This window comes from Eptatretus burgeri, chromosome 15, assembly GCF_056783735.1.
Source record: "Eptatretus burgeri isolate ZD-2024b chromosome 15, Ebu_testis_v1, whole genome shotgun sequence".
Classification (NCBI taxonomy): domain Eukaryota; kingdom Metazoa; phylum Chordata; class Myxini; order Myxiniformes; family Myxinidae; genus Eptatretus; species Eptatretus burgeri.
Genome location: NC_140975.1, coordinates 44,467,192 through 44,488,574, shown reverse-complemented (window position 1 = coordinate 44,488,574; position 21,383 = coordinate 44,467,192). Strand labels below are relative to the sequence as shown.

General features: G+C 38.1%; 1 protein-coding gene across 1 annotated transcript in view; it reads right to left on the bottom strand.

The window, feature by feature from the left end:
- LOC147012077 (spermatogenesis-associated protein 20-like) overlaps positions 1-21,383 on the bottom strand; it is a 73,234-nt gene that overhangs the window by 49,695 nt on the left and 2,156 nt on the right. The window contains exons 2-3 of the mRNA XM_085858271.1: positions 20,820-21,028; positions 20,471-20,670 (exon numbers count right to left, since the gene is read on the bottom strand). Of these exons, the coding sequence (XP_085714397.1) occupies positions 20,471-20,670; positions 20,820-21,028 (409 nt within the window). The remainder of the gene's footprint in view (positions 1-20,470; positions 20,671-20,819; positions 21,029-21,383) is intronic.

Sequence of the window (21,383 nt, the reverse complement as noted above, 5' to 3'; positions counted from 1 at the left end):
TCGTGAGACCGCTGGCAACTGCAGCTGTCATCTTGCGTTCCTTTGTGGGACCGCTGGCAACTGCAGCTGTTGTCTTGAGTTCCTTTGCGCACGGATTTCTGGTAATCGCTGGGAAATTCTTCTTCGTTTCAGTGTTCTTTGCATGTTACCACCTGGAAACATAAAAGTGATTAGTAATGTGCGTTTCAATCAATGGATTTTAGTTCTTGGAATATATAGCCCCCCAGATTATTTTGGGTGCATGGCCTTTTCATGCACGTGTATGGCCTGAATGATGGAGAATTACCAGTGCTGCAGTGGGATTTACCAGTGCTGCAGTGGGATTTCCCAGTGCTGCAGTGGAATTTCCCAGTGCTGCAGTGGAATTTCCCAGTGCTGCAGTGGAATTTCCAAGTAATGCAACAGGAGTACCAAGTGTTGCAGTTGAATTGCTAAGTGCTGCAGTTGAATTTCCAAGTGCTGCAGTGGGATTGCAAAGTATTGCAGTGGGTCTTCCAAGTACTGAAGTGGGGTTTCCAAGTACATAAAAGTGACTTACCGGAATGTAGTAAGATCTTGCAAGCTCACAAACTGATTTTCAGGTACAATCTCACTTGATTGTCAGCTAAAAAGGAGAGTGAATAACTTTACTTTTATTTTACTTTATTTGGAGCAGGAAGACTCCACCAAACGGAGTGGGTAGCTGTACAATTTTTGCTCAGTCGTGACTGATGACTGAGTTGTGAGTCAGTGGATAAAGAAAAAAATCTTAGCTTGACAATTTGAGGATGGTAGTATAATTTGAGTCAATTAGACAATTTGAAGTTGATTACAGGCCGAGAGTGATTGGATCAGAAAAGTATGCTGGGAAGCAAACCACCTGCGTCTTTCATTCTACTTTTCAAATGCAAACCTGCAAAACTACCGAATACAACATTGTGTCTTTTTGCACTGTTGACTTCAAATCAAGAGCAAACCTAACCTGCATCTTTTTTGCACTGTTCAAATGTTATGCAAATCTGCATCTTTGTTTCACTGTTTAAATGTTTTGCACTGTTAAACAGTTGCTTGCTGGCTTTAAGGATAAGGCTTAAAGGAAGGTAAGCTAGATAGCAATATTTTTTTTAGTTTTGGCTTTTTAGTTTTGGCTTTTTTCTTCTGTTGTCTACAAATAAAGGTGCGTAGGGGATGGTTATGAAGTGCAAGTCAAGAAAGGATAAAAAAAATTACTCACCTGAATGAATGCGAGGAAACCTCATTGCTCATTCCATCGATAAAAGAAACATTTTTCCGTTGATAATCACAATTTTCAATGAACATGGTAGGCGGTTTTACTTTCTTATTCAATGAAAGTGGTAACTGTTTTACTTCCTTCTTAAGAGCATTGGGGTGTCCTGCCCATGTTCACCCCCAAAATTCACAATAAGTAATACTTAGTTCATAACAAAAAGTACATCTAGCCACCTTCCCGATAGTAACTAAAATACCTGCCAATTTTCAGGATGATATTATTTGATTTGACGTCGCAAAACGGGAACAAATTCAGCGTTTCTCTCTTATTGTATATGTTCCCATACAAATAACTTTGACAGAGGAGGAAGATATTAAGCCCATCAAAGCTTGTGCCAGTGTTACCAACCTATGGTTGTTTGCCCAAGCTCTTTCCTTTTTATTGCTGAGCATCAAGAAAACAGGTAACACATACTATTTTTTTTTTAAGTCTTTGTGATGACTCAGCCAGGGTTCAAACCACCAACCTTCCAGATTCAGAGTAAATGCTCCAACCATGAAGCCACTGAGGCTTGTTAAGTATATACATATACTAGTGGGGTATGCTTGCACATCGAAAGTAATAATGAACCATGCTGCTACATTGTCTCAAGTTGCTCACCTGCGTTTGATTTTCCATTTATTTATTTTCATTTGTTTATTTTGATAAATTTATATTTTCATTTACGGATGCTTTACGATGGTTCTGTGATTTTTCCCGGTTTATCGGCTTTGATGTCCATTGGCACGCAAAATTACCGTGCTTCCCCATTGTCTCGGGTCGCTCACCTGCATTAAAAAAAATTCATTTTTGTATTTTCATTTGCGGATTCTTTCCCATTGTCCCCATTGTCTCGGGTCGCTCACCTGCAGTGAGCACAACAAAACTGCATTTAATTTCGGATATTTTTTGACGGTTCTGTGATTTTTCATGGTGTATCGGCTTCGTTGTCCATCGGCCCACAAAATTTCAGCTTTCTACATCACCCGGAAGGTACGAACGTTAATATCAGTGAGTCAGTGAGTGGTGAGAATGAGATATATATATATATATATATATATATATATATATATATATATCTATATATATATATATATATATATATATATATATATATATATATATATATATATATATATATATATATATATATATATATATATATATATATATATATATATATATCTATATATATATATATATATATATATATATATATATATCTATATATATATATATATATATATATATATATATCTATATATATATATATATATATATATATATATATATATATATATATATCTATATATATATATATATATATATATATATATATATATATATATCTATATATATATATCTATATATATATATATCTATATATATATATATATCTATATATATATCTATATATATATATATATATATATATATATATATATATATATATATATATATATCTATATATCTATATATATATATATATATATATATATATATATATATATATATATATATATATATATATATATATTGTTGTAGATTTCCGCCCGCCGGCGTTCGGACGACCGCTTCTAGCCAATGGCGGCCGCTCTCGCCCACTGAATGGACAATCCAGTCGTGGCTTTCCAGATCAACGCCGAAAACCAGCCACGGGTGTGTTTTTAACCACACCACAACCTTGTCCGTACTCTACCCGCGCTACAGGGTCCGATCGCCAAATCTTCGATTACCTAATTATTCGCGTGGGTAGGTTACCGGGAGATTGTACCTCAACGGGGCCACTTGGAAACGAGCCGCTTAAGCAGCTCGCTTCCTTTTGGGATAACCAAGCGGGGTATTATCGCGCAGTCTTGTTGGACCTGATCACTTTACCGGCTATTTAAAAATCAACTATATTCTGAGTGCAAGATGGCAGCTCAATTAAGGGAAGAGGACGCAACGAACAGGTTAACATTTGAACAAGCACATTTATTTACAAAGCACACGTAAACAATGATGCAGTCATGCAGGTATGTAATTATGCAAGGCCAACACGTATGACAGGAGAACTACAACCGTTCTACACAATCATTTAACAGTTTTTACGACTTAGTAGACATGGGCCCACGGACACACGTATGCACACACACACACCCCCAATAAATGGTGGCTGAGGCCTTTAATAACGGGCTCCAGCTCGGAGGACAGGTGAGCTGAAACCCAGAGCCGATCTCGAACCTCTCCACCTCGTGTGGTCTTCAAGTTGTTCGGACCCGGGCTCCAGCGAGAGCGAGCTGGATCCAATCGCCGTGAGCTGCGATCCTTCCCGAGCTCCTGCGAATCCTCCCGCGCTTCTCAACACGTGCTGGTGAGACGAGGCACCGATTCTTCCCATCGATGTGTTGCTTCCCCGAGGAACCACCTCCAAGAAGAGGCCGACGAGTCGCACCAAGCCAGGAACCAAACGGAGAACAAAGAGCTCCACGAACGAAGAAGAAGAAGCCACCACTCGCAGCTTGAGTCGAGCAACCGGCTCAACTCTCTTCCAAACAAAGCAGCTCTCCAAAAAGTCTCCACCCGAGCCAAGCCGTGGCCAAGCCAAGTGAGAGCCAAGCAGAAACTGAAGCTCTACTGAACCATGCAGGACCCGACGGCCTGCTGAACAACCACACTGAACAGAAACCGAAGCTCTACTGAACCACGCAGGACCCGGCGGCCTGCTGAACAACCACACGAACCCGAACAAAGAAAGGATCTCCTCTTTATCCTTCTCCGCCCCCTACCCCGAGCCCGGCGTGACTCATGCCCTCGTGATCCATCCCCCACTCAACCACGGGTGGGAGGGAGTTGTTGACGTCATGAATCACGGGACGGAAGGGCTCTTCTTCCTCTTCGCAGAAGAGGGGGAGGGACGTCTCCATTGTTCGCTCCCTAACTATTAAATCGATTTCTGAACATTTAAACAATGGAAGGTGAGCTATCTAGGGAACAAGCACTTATCGACATAGCTGACTAAAGGAACCTGTATGTTGTGTGCAATCGAATTCCAAATTCGTAACAATGTATATATATATATATATATATATATATATATATATATATATATATATATATATATATATATATATATATAAATATATATATATATATAAATATATAAATATATATATATATATATAAATATATATATATATATATATATATAAATATATATATATATATATATATATATATATATATATATATATATATATATATATATATAAATATATATATATATATATATATATATATATATATATAAATATATATATATATATATATATATATATATATATATATATATATATATATATATATATATATATATATATATATATATATATATATATATATATATATATATATATATATATATATATATATATATATATATAAATATATATATATATATATATATATATATATATATATATATATACAGATATATATATATATATATATATATATATATATATATATATATTTATGTATATATATATATATATATATATATATATATATATATATATATATATATATATATATATATATATATATATATATATATATATATATATATATATATATATATATATATATATATATATATATATATATATATATATATATATATATATATATATATATATATATATATATATATATATATATATATATATATATATATATATATATATATATATATATATATATATATATATATATATATATATATATATATATATATATATATATATATATATATATATATATATATATATATATATATATATATATATATATATATATATATATATATATATATATATATATATATATATATATATATATATATATATATATATATATATATATATATATATATATATATATATATATATATATATATATATATATATATATATATATATATATATATATATATATATATATATATATATATATATATATATATATATATATATATATATATATATATATATATATATATATATATATATATATATATATATATATATATATATATATATATATATATATATATATATATATATATATATATATATATATATATATATATATATATATATATATATATATATATATATATATATATATATATATATATATATATATATATATATATATATATATATATATATATATATATATATATATATATATATATATATATATATATATATATATATATATATATATATATATATATATATATATATATATATATATATATATATATATATATATATATATATATATATATATATATATATATATATATATATATATATATATATATATATATATATATATATATATATATATATATATATATATATATATATATATATATATATATATATATATATATATATATATATATATATATATATATATATATATATATATATATATATATATATATATATATATATATATATATATATATATATATATATATATATATATATATATATTTACTAAACGAATAAATTCCTGCATGTGGCTTGTGTGAAAAAAATTCTGACAACACACGACTCAAACCCAAGGATCTCATCACTTACATGGTGACAGCCCACGAAGCTATTGAGTCTTCAGATATCCTCAGAACTTTCTCACACGAACACTGCACCCTTTATAATAGCAGATGTCTTTCGTGTCTGCGAGGCAGACCCTGTGTAGGTGTGTGTGCGTGCATATATTAGAGATAAACCTCATATTGAAAGGTAATAAACAGGAATAAATTCCTGTATGGGGCTGGTGTGAAAAAATTCTCACTCAACCCAGGACTCAAACCCAAGGATCTCTTCACTTACACGGTGACAGCCCACTGAGCTATCTAGTGTTCAGATATCCTCAGAACTTTCTGACCAAACAAAGATCATCGGAAAACCCAGAGGTAGAACCTGGCAAAGTGTCTTTGGGCAGTTCGGTTCTCGTCCCTGCAGGGTTAGGGTGATTGTTTGTTCTGCACGGTGACCGAGGAAGGAACAAGAGATGCAGCATCTTCGGTGAGGTGTGACAGAGTAGCCCTCTCTGCAGAGTCGGCACATCCAGCAGCACCGAGGCAAAAACAAGACTCCTCTTCGGACTCCATGTTGCGATTTGTGTCTGTCTCTTCACTTCTCTCAGTCGAGTTTGCGGGCATTCTCCAGCTCTTTATCATTCGCTAATCTTTTTGTTTTTTCACTTGATCGTTTTTAAGCTCTTTTGTCATCTGCCGATCTTAGATAACAGCCCCCAGCACAATCAATGAAGCCACATGACCAACAGCTCCATTCACGAGCCAAAACTAATTTTCCACCTCCTGCGGTGATGCTAATTGCCACCTTAGTAGCCACAAAACCTTGTGTGTCTTAAAAAGAACATTTAACGAAAAGATAACAGAGGATGGAAGGATCACAATCAAATCTGTCTGGACATACTTTCTGATGCACTCACTGTGGTGCCCTGAAGTCAACATGGAACAATGTATATATGCATATATATATATATATATATATATATATATATATATATATATATATATATATACTTCCATCCCCTGAGGTGGGAGTAGTTACGTTTTCACTTTTGTCTGTCTGTCTGTCTGTCTGTCTGTCTGTGAGCAGGATATCTCAAAAAGTTATGGATGGATTCAGAAGAAATTTGGTGTACAGGTTGGGTGTGTGACAATGACGAATTGATTAAATTTTGGTGAAGATCCGGATCTGGATCCAATAATTTTTAAAGTGAGTCTTCATTAATTGAGAGTTAGGGACAAAAATGACACAAAGCATGATATTTCAAAAACTTGGTGGATGAGTTGGGTCGGTGACGAGAACAAGCCGATGAGATTTTGAGATTTTGGTCCAGGTTCGGGTGTAGATCCAGTCCGTCAGTGGGATACAAAAGGTAATCTCTTCAACCTGGCGGAGGGATGCACTCTACAAGTGGCATCCTATTTTTTATGTATTTTTTATTACACAAAATGCAACAGCAACGGGAACTTGTTTGCAAAAAAGAACAAGAAAACTAGACAAGAGATTACGATGACATCAAACAACATTCTCACACGACGTCGAAAGCGCAGTGCGGTAATCTTCATCCTGATGAAGCAGCACTTAAATGGAAGGAAGGAAGACTTAATCAAAAGGAATAATTAGATTATATCAGTGCCTAAAGCTGATTTGTTTCACTTTTTAAAGCATTTACTCCAGATGTCCTAACCTGTTCATAGGACAGCACTATTTTCATGTGATCACGATCGACGTTCTTCAAGTTTGGCCCATTTAAACAAAAAAAATTTGGGATCTGTGGTCTGACCCATACGAGAGTTGCCCGTCCTTGATATTGGGGATGACGCTCCCCGACGCCAGCTGGCCCCTAAATTGAGGGTTAGGGTTATTTTTGTATCGGTGGAGCTATAGATGGCTCAACATGTGAAGGTAGTGAGCAGCGTCGGCTCTGTCAGCCTGGTTCAAGCTGGAACACGTGTAGTGTTTAATGTGAAAACTTCTGACTCAGCTCTACAGTTACAACATATTAACAGAGACCACGAGAGGGAGCTCAAGCCTAAGCTGTTGTTTCAAGATGTTTTTGCTTCATGGGATGCGAGAGGAGAACAGACCCCACAACTGAAGTGCTGCATATCGGGTAAACCACTTTCTTTCTTTCTCTTGAGTGGGTTTTCAATGTCTAATGCATTTTATATCATCGAGATGATACAATGTATTTAACTCCTCCACAGTCACTCCTGCTTGCTTTGCAATGTGGTTTGTTTGACATAACTGATAACTCCCTCTTTGGCAATAAAACCCCACAAGATTTGTGAAGTTCATGTGCTAATGGAATGTGGGCCTTCCATGTTGAGCAGAGACTCAAACTCAGCAGCATGTTTCATATTGCGATCTTGGCATACTAAAATATGCAATTTGGTATCTGTCTGGCTTTTTTGACCATGATACATTCGGATTTTACCATTCCAATCTCAACCAAACTTGACAGACAGACTAAGGGTTACACAATGGAGGTTGTAGCGACTTCATTTGCCGCCCTCCCAAAGGGGGTTTTCCACCTTGTGTGAAATCCATGTTAAAGTGCTTATCCGTGTTAAGATAGCTAATCGTGGCAATTTTCCAAGGCTGCTTCAATAACAAAAGTAACAAGAACAGCACTTGGTGGAGCACATACCTCCGCCAGGCTGAACAGTTCACGTTTTGTATTCCACTGATAGGCCGGATCTGCATCCGGACCTTTACTAAAATCGAATCGGCTTGTTCTTGTCACCTATCCAACTCATCCACCAAATTTTGTCATAATCCGTCCACAATGTTTTGAAATATCATGCTATAATGTATATCGTTTTTGGTCCCATCACTCAATGGTGAAGAAATTACTGAGAAAAATATTAAAATTCTCAGATGCACATCTGCATCCGGATCCGGATCTTCACCAAAATCAAAGATTCTTCCATGTCACACATCCACCTTATCAGCCGCAAGAAAGAAGCTGCTAAGGTGGATGTGTGACATGGAAGATTGACATTGCCCCTCCTATTTGTCCACCATGTTTTGTCTGAATTTGTCCATAACTTTTTGAGATATCATATCGTTTTTGGCCTGATATCTCAATGGTAAATAATCATTTTAAAATTCTGGTGTATGGATCCAGATCTTCAACAAAATCTAATGAATTCGTCCTTGTCACTCACCGAAACTATCCACCAAATTTCGTCCAAATCCATCCACAACCTTTTGAGATATCCTGCTCACAGAAAAAAAACAGACAGATAGATACAGGGATAACAACATAATCTGTCCACCTTTGGTGGCGTCGGGAATAACAACACAAATTATAATAGCATAACATTAATTTTGTTACAAAACAATATTAATACTAACTAGAAGGGAACTCGGTTGAACGTATAGCTTTACCACCTAATGCCTGATCCACGAGAACATATCTGGCCAAATACATTTTTGAAATATCAGGCTATGTATCGTTTTGGCCCTATCTCTCAATGGTGAGGAATCACTTTAAAAGTTAAATAATTTTCTTATCCAGATCTTCATCAAAATCGAATTAATTTGTCCTTTCCACACACCCAAGATATCCACCAAGTTTCGTCCGAATCCGTCCACAACTTTTTGAGATATCGTGTTATATTTCAGTTTAGCCCTATCAATGGTGAAAAATCACTTTCAAAATTATCAGATCCGGATCCGGATTCGGATCTTCACCAAAATTGAATCAATTCTTCCTTGTCACAGACCCAATGTATCCACCAAGTTTTGCCTGAATCCATCCACAACTTTTTGAGATATTGTGCTACATATCGTTTTTAGCCCTATCTCTCAATGCTGAAGAATCACTTTTAAAATTCTAGTAGTCGGAAAATCTAATCAGGTTGTCCTTGTCACACACCCAACCTGTCAATGAAATTGCATTCCGGATCTGTCCACAACTTTTTGAGATATCCTGCACACAAACAGACCAACAAACAAGACGAAGACGCCATGCAGAGCACGATACTTGCAAAATCCATGAAACAAATGTGACCTCAAAAATAATTGGTGGCTGAATTCAATGACCAAATATACAAATCCTCTACAAAATTTCAAGTCAATCGGAAGAAAATTGACAATTTAGAAATCTGTCCCATGTTGACCTTTTGGCCTATTTTGACCTCAAAAATAATTGGTGGTTGAATTCAGTGACTTGAAGTATAAATATTCCTCAAATTTCAAGTCAATCGGATGAAAATTGACAATTTTAGAAATTCGGCCTATGTTGACCTTTTTGCCGATGTGGACCTCAAAAATAATTGGTGGTTGAATTCAGTGACCTGATATGCGAATCCTCTTCAAATTTCAAGTCAGTGGGAGGAAAATTGAGGATTACAGAAATATCACCTTTGTTGTTGATCTTGGGCCTATGTTGACCTTTTGGTCGATGTTGACTTCAAAAATAATTCACTGGTTAAATTCTGTGACCTGAAATATAAATCCTCTTCAAATTTCAAGTCAATTGGATGAAAGTTGAGGATTTTAGAAATACCACCTCAGTTGTTGAATTTGGGCCTATGTTGACCTTTTGGTCCATGTTGATCTCAAAAATAATTGGCTGGTTGAATTCAGTGACCTGAAATATAAATGTTCTTCAAATTTCAAGTCAATCAGATCAAAATTGAGGATTTTAGAAATCTCATCTAAGTCGTTGACCTTTGACCTATGTTGACCTTTTGACCACAAAAACAATAGGCCTCTTACTTTTGACAAACTCTACCATGTGGTGAAGTTTCGTGAAGATCGGTTTAAAATTGTGACCTGCATGCGATAAACATACAGACAAACAGACAAACAATCCAGTAGGCGGTGTTGGGTCGCCGAGCATGGAAACTATAAGATATAGAGCAAAATGATGTCATATAGCGGATAGGGAATCACCTTAAGATTATGCATATCAAATCTCATCCAGTTCCAACTACTGATAACTATTCGGTATCCATTTGAATGAAAAGTACCGAAAATGCGGTTTGAAATCGGAAATCCCCAAAGTTTGAGGGGGTGCTGTGGGTGAACAAAGATCTAAATCGAAAATCCGGCTCGATCGTTTGTACACAATGTATTCCAGACGATTAGTGTGAATTTTCATGACCATCCGACCATAACCCGAGGAGGAGTAGCATTTGGCGCGAAGGCACCTCCAGCTCTCACATATTATCGATTTTTGCACTAATTGACCTTTGACCCCTGACCTAAGCGAAATCGGTCGTCCTGAGGCAAAGTTGTAGTACTCATTGAGTACCATGAACCTGCAAAGTTTCATTCGTATCGATGCACTCACCTGGTCGCTAGGGGGCCTTAAATTTTCGCCAATTTTCACGCATACCCTAATTGTAGGGGGCGCTGCAGGTAAAGTATTCCATATATCACAAAAACGGAATATATTTGATAGAGCATCACCTGTAGATCATTCGTGCCAAATTTCATAACCCTACGTTGGATAATGGCTTTCGGAATTGATTTTGCGTGAACGTAACGATTTTGAAGGTTTTTCGGTTGTTGCTAGGGAACCAAAGCGTCCCTAGCAACCATCACAATTTCCAAAGCACTAGGTCATAAGATGTACCTCCCACCTGAGTTTGGTAAAAAAAATCCGCTCACGTTTACTACCAATTATGCTGATGACAAACGAACAAACATCCAAACAAACATCCAAACAAACAGACAGAATTACTGACAATAAGGGTCACCTATTTCGGTGACCCAACAGACAGAATAACAAGAAAAAGACGTTGTCCACAAAAAAATACATGCAAAATCCACCCCCCCTCTTCAACGGTTGCCATGGAAACATCAAATTGTCCATTTCATTAAGATTAAACTTCACAATTGAATCAAAGTTCAGGTCAATAAAAATGAAAATTTATTATTTTTCAGATCGAAATTGATGATTTTCGAAGTTTGACCTTGAGTTGACCTTTGACCTTTTTATCTCAAAAATAGGTTTCCCAATTCAGTGGTGGACTGTGCAATTGCTGTTTAATTGTCAAGTTAATCGAATGAAAATTGACGATTTTTCAAATAAAATTTGATGATTTTATAAGTTTGACCTTTTGACTTCAAAAATAGTTGGTTCTCCAATTCAGTGATGCAATAAGCAAATTTTGTTCAAATTTCAAGTCAATTGGATGAAAAATGACAATTTCAGAAATTCGACCTCAAGATGACCTTTGACCTCATAATCAAGAGACTTCTCAGTTGAGACTATCTTTACAACTTGGTAAGGTTTCATGATGATTGGTTTTGAATTGTGACCTGTAGGTGACAAACAGAGACAAACAGACAGACAAACAGACAGACAAACAGACAGACAAAGACAGACAGACAGAATAACAAAATCGACTGACCAATATACTTTAAAATCTTCGGTTTTGCAACAAACAAACAAATAAAACCAATGTCACCCGCAGCGTGACCCGTATCTTGCCAAAAGGTGACCACGTGTGACTTCTTTAAGGTCACACCGAGGTGAACAGAGCTGCTATCCACCAGGAGCGACTCCTTGAGGAATATCTGCCGACGAGAGATTCCGATGAGAATCGTTCTCCAGAGTAACCATGAAAAATATGCGTTTGCCTCATAATGTCACCAAATGACGTCATAATGTCTCAAGCTTGACATATCTAGAAAGCACTCATCGAGATGTTCAATTTGAGGTACTACACGATATGGTTCCTAAAACTTGAAAATTTGACCTTGGGGTCAAATATGTTTGACCTCAGGCACTAACCATGAAGGTCAAGGCCAATCGCCACCAAAAATTAATCAGCTGAGCGCCAGACCATGAACTATATTACCATGAAGTTTGAAGACGATCCGATCAAAATTACTCAAAAAATAAGGGTTTTGTCGACTCCCCTGATTTGTGACAAAGTTTCCTTGACCTTTGACCTTGACCTTCAAAATTTTGTGCGCTGAAAGGGACCTCTATAGGCCTCTGATATGCGAAGTTACAAAAATTTCCAATGATAACTGTGCTCTGCAGAATTTTTTATATGTGATTACAGACAAACAAACAAACAAACAAACAAAAAAAAAACATGCAAGCTGACTAACATATCTTGCAAAAACTTCGTTTTGGCAAGATAAAAAACAGACAGAAATGGGTGAAAACATAACATCCTTCATCTTCGGTGGCGGAGGTAATAATATCCCCTCTCCCCAAGGGGTTTTTCCTTCTTGGACAATCACTGTGTTAACGTGTACAAATAGCTTATCGTGACGTTTTGTGGGGCACCCCTACCAGAAGTAAAAAATATTATAAACCACTAACACATACGATTACCCTTTTTAACAGTCCCTACTGCTGTTTAACACTCAACTGAAAGGGAGGAAACCCGATCTTGATGCCCAAGCTTAGATCTACTGTAATCTAATTACCCCAAAGAGGAAATAACATGACCCTTCCTGCTGCTCCCATTGGGAGTGTTTGTACTAGTTGAACAAATATGACCCACACTACTTGTGGAGATGCATTGCACAACACAGGTGGATGCTGTAATTTATTGCGGGACATTTAGTAGTGGTCATAGTTGTTGTCGTAGTAGTAATACTACGACGACGACGAATACTTTCACAACCACAATTAATCCCACCTTCTTATGGGGGCGGCCATGAAGGGAGTTGGGTCCAAATATTTTCATGAACCACCTGAAAGGCCGGACATTTGACTGGAGGTAATTTGGGCAGGACTTCGTGTTTTGTTTTGTTTTCCGGATGTGATTGATCACTCGCTTACTCTTCATGAAGGACACTGTGGGACGATCAATGTCCACCAACTATTGATATATAGTAGATGGGACACCCGGCTTAACGTCTATCCGAAGGACAGCACACTTTATGATGCAACGTCCTGCCTGTGAAGCACCAATCTGAAAGTTTATAGTTGGGTCGGAATCAAACCCAGACTAAGCCCAAAGGAAAGTGTGCTAAACATTCACAGTCTATATATTTTGCCTCCCGCAAACAACGTGACCCATTCAAAATTGGAAGAAATAAAAATCACAGATCTTTCAGTTTTTGTATAATTTTAGCAAACGTGGAGGAAATTGCTTATATCACAACTAGGGTGGGCTTGAGGGGGAGGGTCAGGGGAGAGACAATGGGAGGTAGGGCAGGGATGGAGCAAGGGTAGGCCAGCTTTCTACTTTCAACTACATTTTCCTTTTATAACCAGCAAAATAGTCTATGTTATGATGTGAAGAATCTCAAACAAATACGTTCATGTCACATGAAATGAAAAAGTGAAAAAAAAAATAAAAAAAATACTTGAGTTTCTTTTCCCTTCAAATATTTCTACATTGAAAAGCAACACATACACACATGCATACACACCTCGTTTTTAAAATTTATGTTCCTCACAATTGTGTCACACCCACATACACACATGCTATGGAACAACAGACCACCTGTGACTAAACAAGACCACACTTGTAAACTGAAAAACCAGATGAACCAAATTATCCACAGCATGGATAAACTACAAAAAAAAAAAGTGTTTGATGGTGTTCCACACTCATGGATGATAAAATGCATGCAATGAGACAATATCAACTCCCAAATAATTGAACTGATTGAGAAAGCAATGGAGGTTTTGAATACCACATTGTTATTACAGTACTCGGAAGGCGAGATCGAAATACCAGGAGTGAAGATACGTCACTGGATCTTCCAGGGAGACAGGCTTTCGCCACTACTATTTTACCTGGCCATGGACCCACTGAGCAACCTCATTAATGAGCAAGGACATGGATACACCCTGACATCCAATAAGAGAGCATCCAAAGAGGCAAGAAAGGTGACATCTATTGTACATGGATGATTTAAAAGTCATTGCATCAAACGACAAAAAATTGGCACAACAACTGGAATTAGTGAAATTGTACGAATTTGGCCTAGAAAAGTGTGCCAAGTGCACATTCGTACGATGTAGACCAACAAAAACAGACGACATAAAAATCGACCGACAACAATACAGGAGCTAGACAAGGAAGCATCTTACAAATACCTTAGCGTAGAAGAGGGCCACCAAATGTCACAAACTAATGTGCAAAACAATTACCAAGGAACACCTGCATATAACGAGGCTGATCCTGAAAACACACCTCTCCCCAAGAAACAAAATAAAAGCCATAAACCAACTCACAATAACAGTATTCTGGTACAGGTGCGGAATAATAAAATGGCCTCAAGCAGAAATCAACAAACTAAATATCAAAATAAGGAAACTCTTTACTATCCACAAAATGTTTTAAAGAGCAGGTTGTGGGTCACCAAACATGTTCTGAAAAATTATCAATATGATTATATGTGCATTAAATAGTTTGATGCAAACTATTGTGGTTGCCTAACTATTGGGAAGGTTCATGAAATTTAACTCCGAAGTTGTTATTTGTCGAGGCTGTTGAAAAAAAAAAAACAGCCGCGTGCCCATATATGGATGGTGACGTCACGTTCTCCAAAACAAAGCGGACGCTCACTCGCTCACTGAAGAAGTGTCCAGTTCAGCGGGCCGTTCTTTCGCTTTTTTTGAGCTTGCAACTGTCTATATTATCCTTTTTTATTTTGAATTATTGTAGAACAAAGTTATTTGGATATTTGTACATCATTCCTCGTACGTGTGTCATCATGTTTTGTGAAAATGGCTGGAAAATGGGTAATCACTCCCACCGATTCCCAAAGGAATCAAACATTTGCCGGCAGTGGATAAGATTTGTACAAACAAAATGGGCGAATTTTCCCCCAAAGAAAACGGGTAAAGAGGATCCTTTGGATAGACTTGTCATTTGTGGTGACCATTTCACAGCCGAGGATTACGAAGGCATAAACACATCTGATCACCACTCTGTGAATATGAGTTGTTGGTTGACAAGTTCTCCAGATACTGCTGTGTCACTGAATCAATTGTTGAGTTTAAATGAGAAAAACCTTGAAATGTATTCTTAAAGAGTACATGGAAAAACACATAAATAAACTTTCTGAAAAACACAAGCTGAAAAAATTTCTCAACAAATCAACTTATTGTTGATTAAATTACTTTTTTAACAGCATCAGCAAATTGGGCTATTTCATTTCAATTGTAAAAAATTGATCAATTTTCCACTTTTTTTTCTAAATTTGGTAGAATATTTCCCAATGAGGCGAAACATGTTTTGGTATTTATATGCCACAACAGTCTCTTGAAAGTTGGGGTTTGTTCTAACTGTTCACTTTCGCTGGGGTCAAGCTCAGCTGTCATAAAGACTTCAACACCAAGGCTACGGTGTATAATATATTTGGGTCCATTATTGATTCATTCTGTTTGTGAGTCTTGAGTGATTAGAGGGTTAAAAATTATTATATCAAGTCACAGACGAATCAAACTTAACATTATTTTATGAATCGAACAAGAAAATGAAAATCTACAAACCAATCTGTCTGGTAGAGTCTATCAGTGCGAACTGCCGGGCAGTCAGTCCTGCCACTTGTACACGAAATAGGCCGTTTTCTGGCACTTGCAAGTGGCTCAAATTTATATGGCTCAGGGCCAGAAACTCCATAGTATAAATTCCCATCATTCGCCGACTCGTCCTCGGCAACATCAGAATGAAAACACTCATTTTCATCGCCGCTGAAATCACTCTCTGATTCGCATCTCGCCATTGTTCACACGCTATTTCCGAATGTCATGAAGTTTTCGGAGAACGTGACATCATAGCATCTTCGGTAAATTCCGGTCTGTTTTTCAATCACTGACAAAAGTTTTGACTCAAAAGTTAATTTTAGCATATTTTGAGTTTCAAATGAAAGAAAATAATTGCCCAACGATTATTAATGTGATTACAACCTTCGAATCACGCGAAGTCATCAGCGACCCAAAACCTGCTCTTTAAAAAAACCAATGCATCCTGAGAATGTACCTGCCGAGAGGAGAAGGATGCAGCGGCCTGATGGAGTTCAACCAAGTGCACAGAGTGACAAAAGTAGGATTGGTTGAGTACGTGAAAAGTTCAACAGACTACTGAATCCAATTTCTATGCAAGCAGGAATCCCAAACCAGAGAAGGTATCCTGAACCCAATTAGCAAAAATTTCCAAAAACAGGAGTGAATGGAAGATGTCATGCCTGAACCCAAAATATAAAAAAACTAGAATGGGCACTCAGAGAGCGCATACCTTCGCCGCCACTACTTTTTTTTTTGTTCTTGCTATGAGTGTGGGGAACTGGTTTCATATGAATGGTCTTATGACACAAACCACATATCTATAATGTCATGACCTCCCCCCGACTTTCGGGGGCTACGGACTAAACAACAATTAACTCACGTCGTTTTGGCGAGTCTTCACTCGCAAGCTCGGTGAATACAACGTTTCAACAAGAGAAGGTAATCTCGTTTGATGCTGGTTTCATGCAAATCGAATAAGAATTGACTGAGTTATGCGGAAAACCGCATATTTTTCAAGGGCATGACCCTCCCCCCCCCCCGACATTTTACCCCAACCGGTGACATGTGTTATGACGTCATTGTGTCACAAGATTGGGCATTAAATTCTGAACATTTTAGTGCTGGGTTCATGTAAAGCGGACGAGAATTGACCGCGTTATGACAAAAACCGCATATTTTTCAAGGTCGTGACCCCCCTGACCTTTGACCCCTAACCGGTAACAAGAGTATGGGCGTCATTGTGTCATATTACATATCACAAGATGAGGCGTTGAATTCTGAACATTTTGGCGTTAGTTGCATGCAAATTGAATAAAAATTGACCATGTTATCGTAAAAAGACGATTTTGACCTTTTCGTGACCTTGACCTTGACCTTAGACCAGAACGATCCCAAAATCTAATCGAATGCTTCCTGGCTAATAACCAATCATCCCACCAAATTTCATGCAATTCGGTTTAATACTTTTTGAGTTATACGAATCACAAGATTACAAATAAATAAATAAATAAATACACGCCGACCAAAACATAACCTTTCGCAGAATGCGAAGGTAATAAAATAAAACAGAATATAAACAGATATACACCTACAACTGGGAAAATGATAAAAGAGCAGGAAGGAGTGAAAAAAAAGAGTTGGCAGATTTGGCAGAGACATAGAAGGCTCATTGGAATGGCTAAGAAGAAGTCAGCTCAACTGGGATGGAGATCGATTCATAATAAATGCCAAAGACCAAAGACACGACACAAATGGCTTTAAGAAGATGGCAGGACTGAGTCAATCGGTCAGGTGAAGGTTCTGCACGGTATACACAGAAAGTACGAGCCACCTTCGATCAGCATGTAAAAAAACTCATGTCAGAACAGCTTTACAAACAAAGGCACAATCCACCGGTACGTCTGCAAAAAAAGTCAATATCCTAGTTTGGATAACTCATGGCAGGTGGGCAGAGGGGGTTGAAGCGACTTACAATTTTCTCCCGATATCCACCAAATTTTGCATAAGTGTTGGAGTACACACAGTCAAATCGTGGGTCAACCCCCACCTCCCCCCTCCACCACCCCACATGCGAGGTGGGTAGATGACTTACCAATGCTCCCAAAGGAAGCGGGTGCTTCCAGTTAGTACAAACGAACTACAGTTGGAAGCTGTCTGGGGCTCAGCGACGACCCTGAAAAGTGCCCAGGGAACAAAACTTTGGGAACAATAAAACGTCACAGCTTGTTCCATGAATCATGAACCCTTACCGAAAAGGAGATGGATACTTTGAGCCCTTTGTTCCACCTTATGAAACCAGCATATGGAGATAACAAGCAAAGTCACACGCACCATCTCAATGTCATGATGATCAAGTAGTTTATGATACCGGATGTTGTGCAGGGCAGTGGAGAAAGCAACCTCTGCTTGGCTTCCATGCAAGGGCAGACATTTTCCATGGCATCCATGCTGAACTTCTCAAGGCTGGTGGAAATGCTGCACTCGTGTCGTTGCATGCAGTTTTGTGCTCTGCCTGGAACACAGGCATTATCCCAACTGATTGGAAGAGGGGCCTTGTTGTTCCTCCCTGGAAAGGGAAGGGTGATCGCCAAGACTGCAACAACTACCGAGGGGTGACACTGCTCTCAGTGCCGGGCAAGGTCTTTGCTCGGATAATTCTTGATAGGGTTCGCCACCATCTGCTTGAGCACCAGCGTCCAGAGCAGTCAGGCTTTACACCAAAGAGGTCAACGATTGACCGTATCCTTGCTCTTCGTGTCCTCACCGAACGCAGACGAGAGTTTCGGCAGGGGCTGCTTGCAGCCTATGTTGATCTCTGTAAAGCGTTCGATTCAGTGAATCGGGATGTCCTCTGGAGGATTCTTGGTCTTCGTGGGGTGCCACCAAAACTGATCGATATGATGTCTGAACTCTACTCTGGTACTGAGAGTGCTGTGAAGTGTGGTGGTACCATCTCTGACTTATTTCCAGTTGTTACTGGAGTTCGTCAGGGGTGTGTACTGGCCCCCACACTTTTCAGCACTTGTATGGACTGGATTTTAGGGAGGATGTCGGAGAGATCAAGCTGCGGTGCATCGTTTGGGAATGTCAAGATCTCGGACCTTGATTTTGCAGATGATGCAGTCATCTTTGCGGAGACTTTAGACATCCTTTTGGGGGCCCTCGAGGTGCTGAATGAGGAGTCGGAGCCGCTGGGATTACGGGTTTCTTGGGTCAAAACTAAGATCCAGGCTTTCGGTGACATCTTGGATGCTGCTGTCCTGTCTGTATCTGTTTGTGGTGAGGATGTTGAGGTCACGGAGAGATTCACTTACCTTGGCAGTGATATTCATGTCTCTGCTGGCTGTGAGTCAGAGGTCAATAGACATCTGGGTCGGGCCTGGGGAGTCATGGATTCACTGGATCATGGGGTGTGGCGCTGCCGGTACCTGTGCGGGAGGACGAAAGTCCGAGTCTTCAGGTCCTTGGTACTTCCAGTCTTGCTCTATGGATGCAAGACTTGGACTCTGACCAAGGATCTGAGACGGAGACTTAATTCCTTTGGTACCAGGTCTCTTCAGAGAATCCTTGGCTATCGCTGGTCGGATTTTGTGTCCAACGAGTGGTTGCTGAGAGAGACTCGGATGAGATTTGTTACCTGCATAGTCCGTGAGCGTCAATTGCGGCTGTATGGACATGTGGCTCGTTTTCCTGACGCTGATCCTGCTCACCAGATTCTCTCAGCGAGGGAGTCTCATGAGTGGAGGAGGCCAGTGGGCCAACCACGTGCCTAGTGGTTGCAGCAGGTTGACCATCATCTCAAGGAGATGGGGATGGGCCTGGCATCTGCCTGGGGGATGGCCAGACGGAGGCCCCTGGAGTACCGGCGGAAAGTGGACGCAGCAACGCGCTGTTCTGGCACATGCTCCCATACCTGATACAGATATATATATATATATATATATATATATATATATATATATATATATATATATATATATATATATATATATATATATATATATTGGTTACAAGCAACCAAGCTGTGGATATGCAAAGGAATGGTTCTGGTGCTGTGTTAATTATGTCACAGTTAAGTACCCTGTCAAATCGAAAGAGGATGCAATAAATTAATCACAGAAACATAGCATTTCGAGTTATTCCTGGTGCTGTAATTGCTCATTTCTACTGTAAGTTACTCACCTGCTTAACTCGGCTGTGGCAGGTGAGTGGACAGCACACCATCTCGGGCACAACCATGGGCACCTTGACAAGAAGTTCCCCAAAAGCTTGCAAGAGATGCACTGCATGTTCTCCCCATTCAGAATGACCAGTGACTATGGCCAAGCGTAATAAATTGGAAGCAGAGACCGAGTTGCCCATGGGTTCAGCTCCATCCTGATCTGGTAGACACAGCAACAGACATGTCAGGAAAAAAAATGACAGATCAGAAATCACCTCTGAATATTTTAACCATTTAGAAACTAAGATAATTTGAGATAACCATCCCTGCAATTGATTAAAAACAGAGCCACAAAAAATTATTTAGAACCTTCTTTCATGCGAAACAGACATCCGGGTCTTGAGGCAGAAGTTGTGAAATAGGCCGAGCCCTTGGAATCCCAGAAAAGCTCATTTTGTCGTTGCTGCAGACATGCAGGCCAATGCAAGCAGTTGGTTTCTTGCCTCGCTTCGTACAAGTCAAGCAAGCCTCGAATAACAAAAGCACGGTCCAATGGCATTCCCAGTTCCGGTTCATCACTAAAACACACAGGGAGGACAAGTCAGGAGGTGCAGTCAGCACAGACATATGGTACATTCTGTTTTGTACAGAGACAATGATTCCCCAGCCCATAGGCAACAAAAGTAGAATTAAAGGTTGTTAAATAAAAACGTTGTTGGGAAGATCCACATTCAAAAATAAAGGCAACACCAACTCGTATATTTGCCCAACAAGCAAGGCTGAGGTTCAACGTTTCAACCACAGGGTGGTTTTCATCAGGGACCATGCAGGTATCATGTGCCCGGTATTGTGTCCTCCCAATGGGGAGGAGGCATCACATGAAAGCAACATGCAGATTGTGAGAACTAACTCACTGCATATTGCAGTGACATG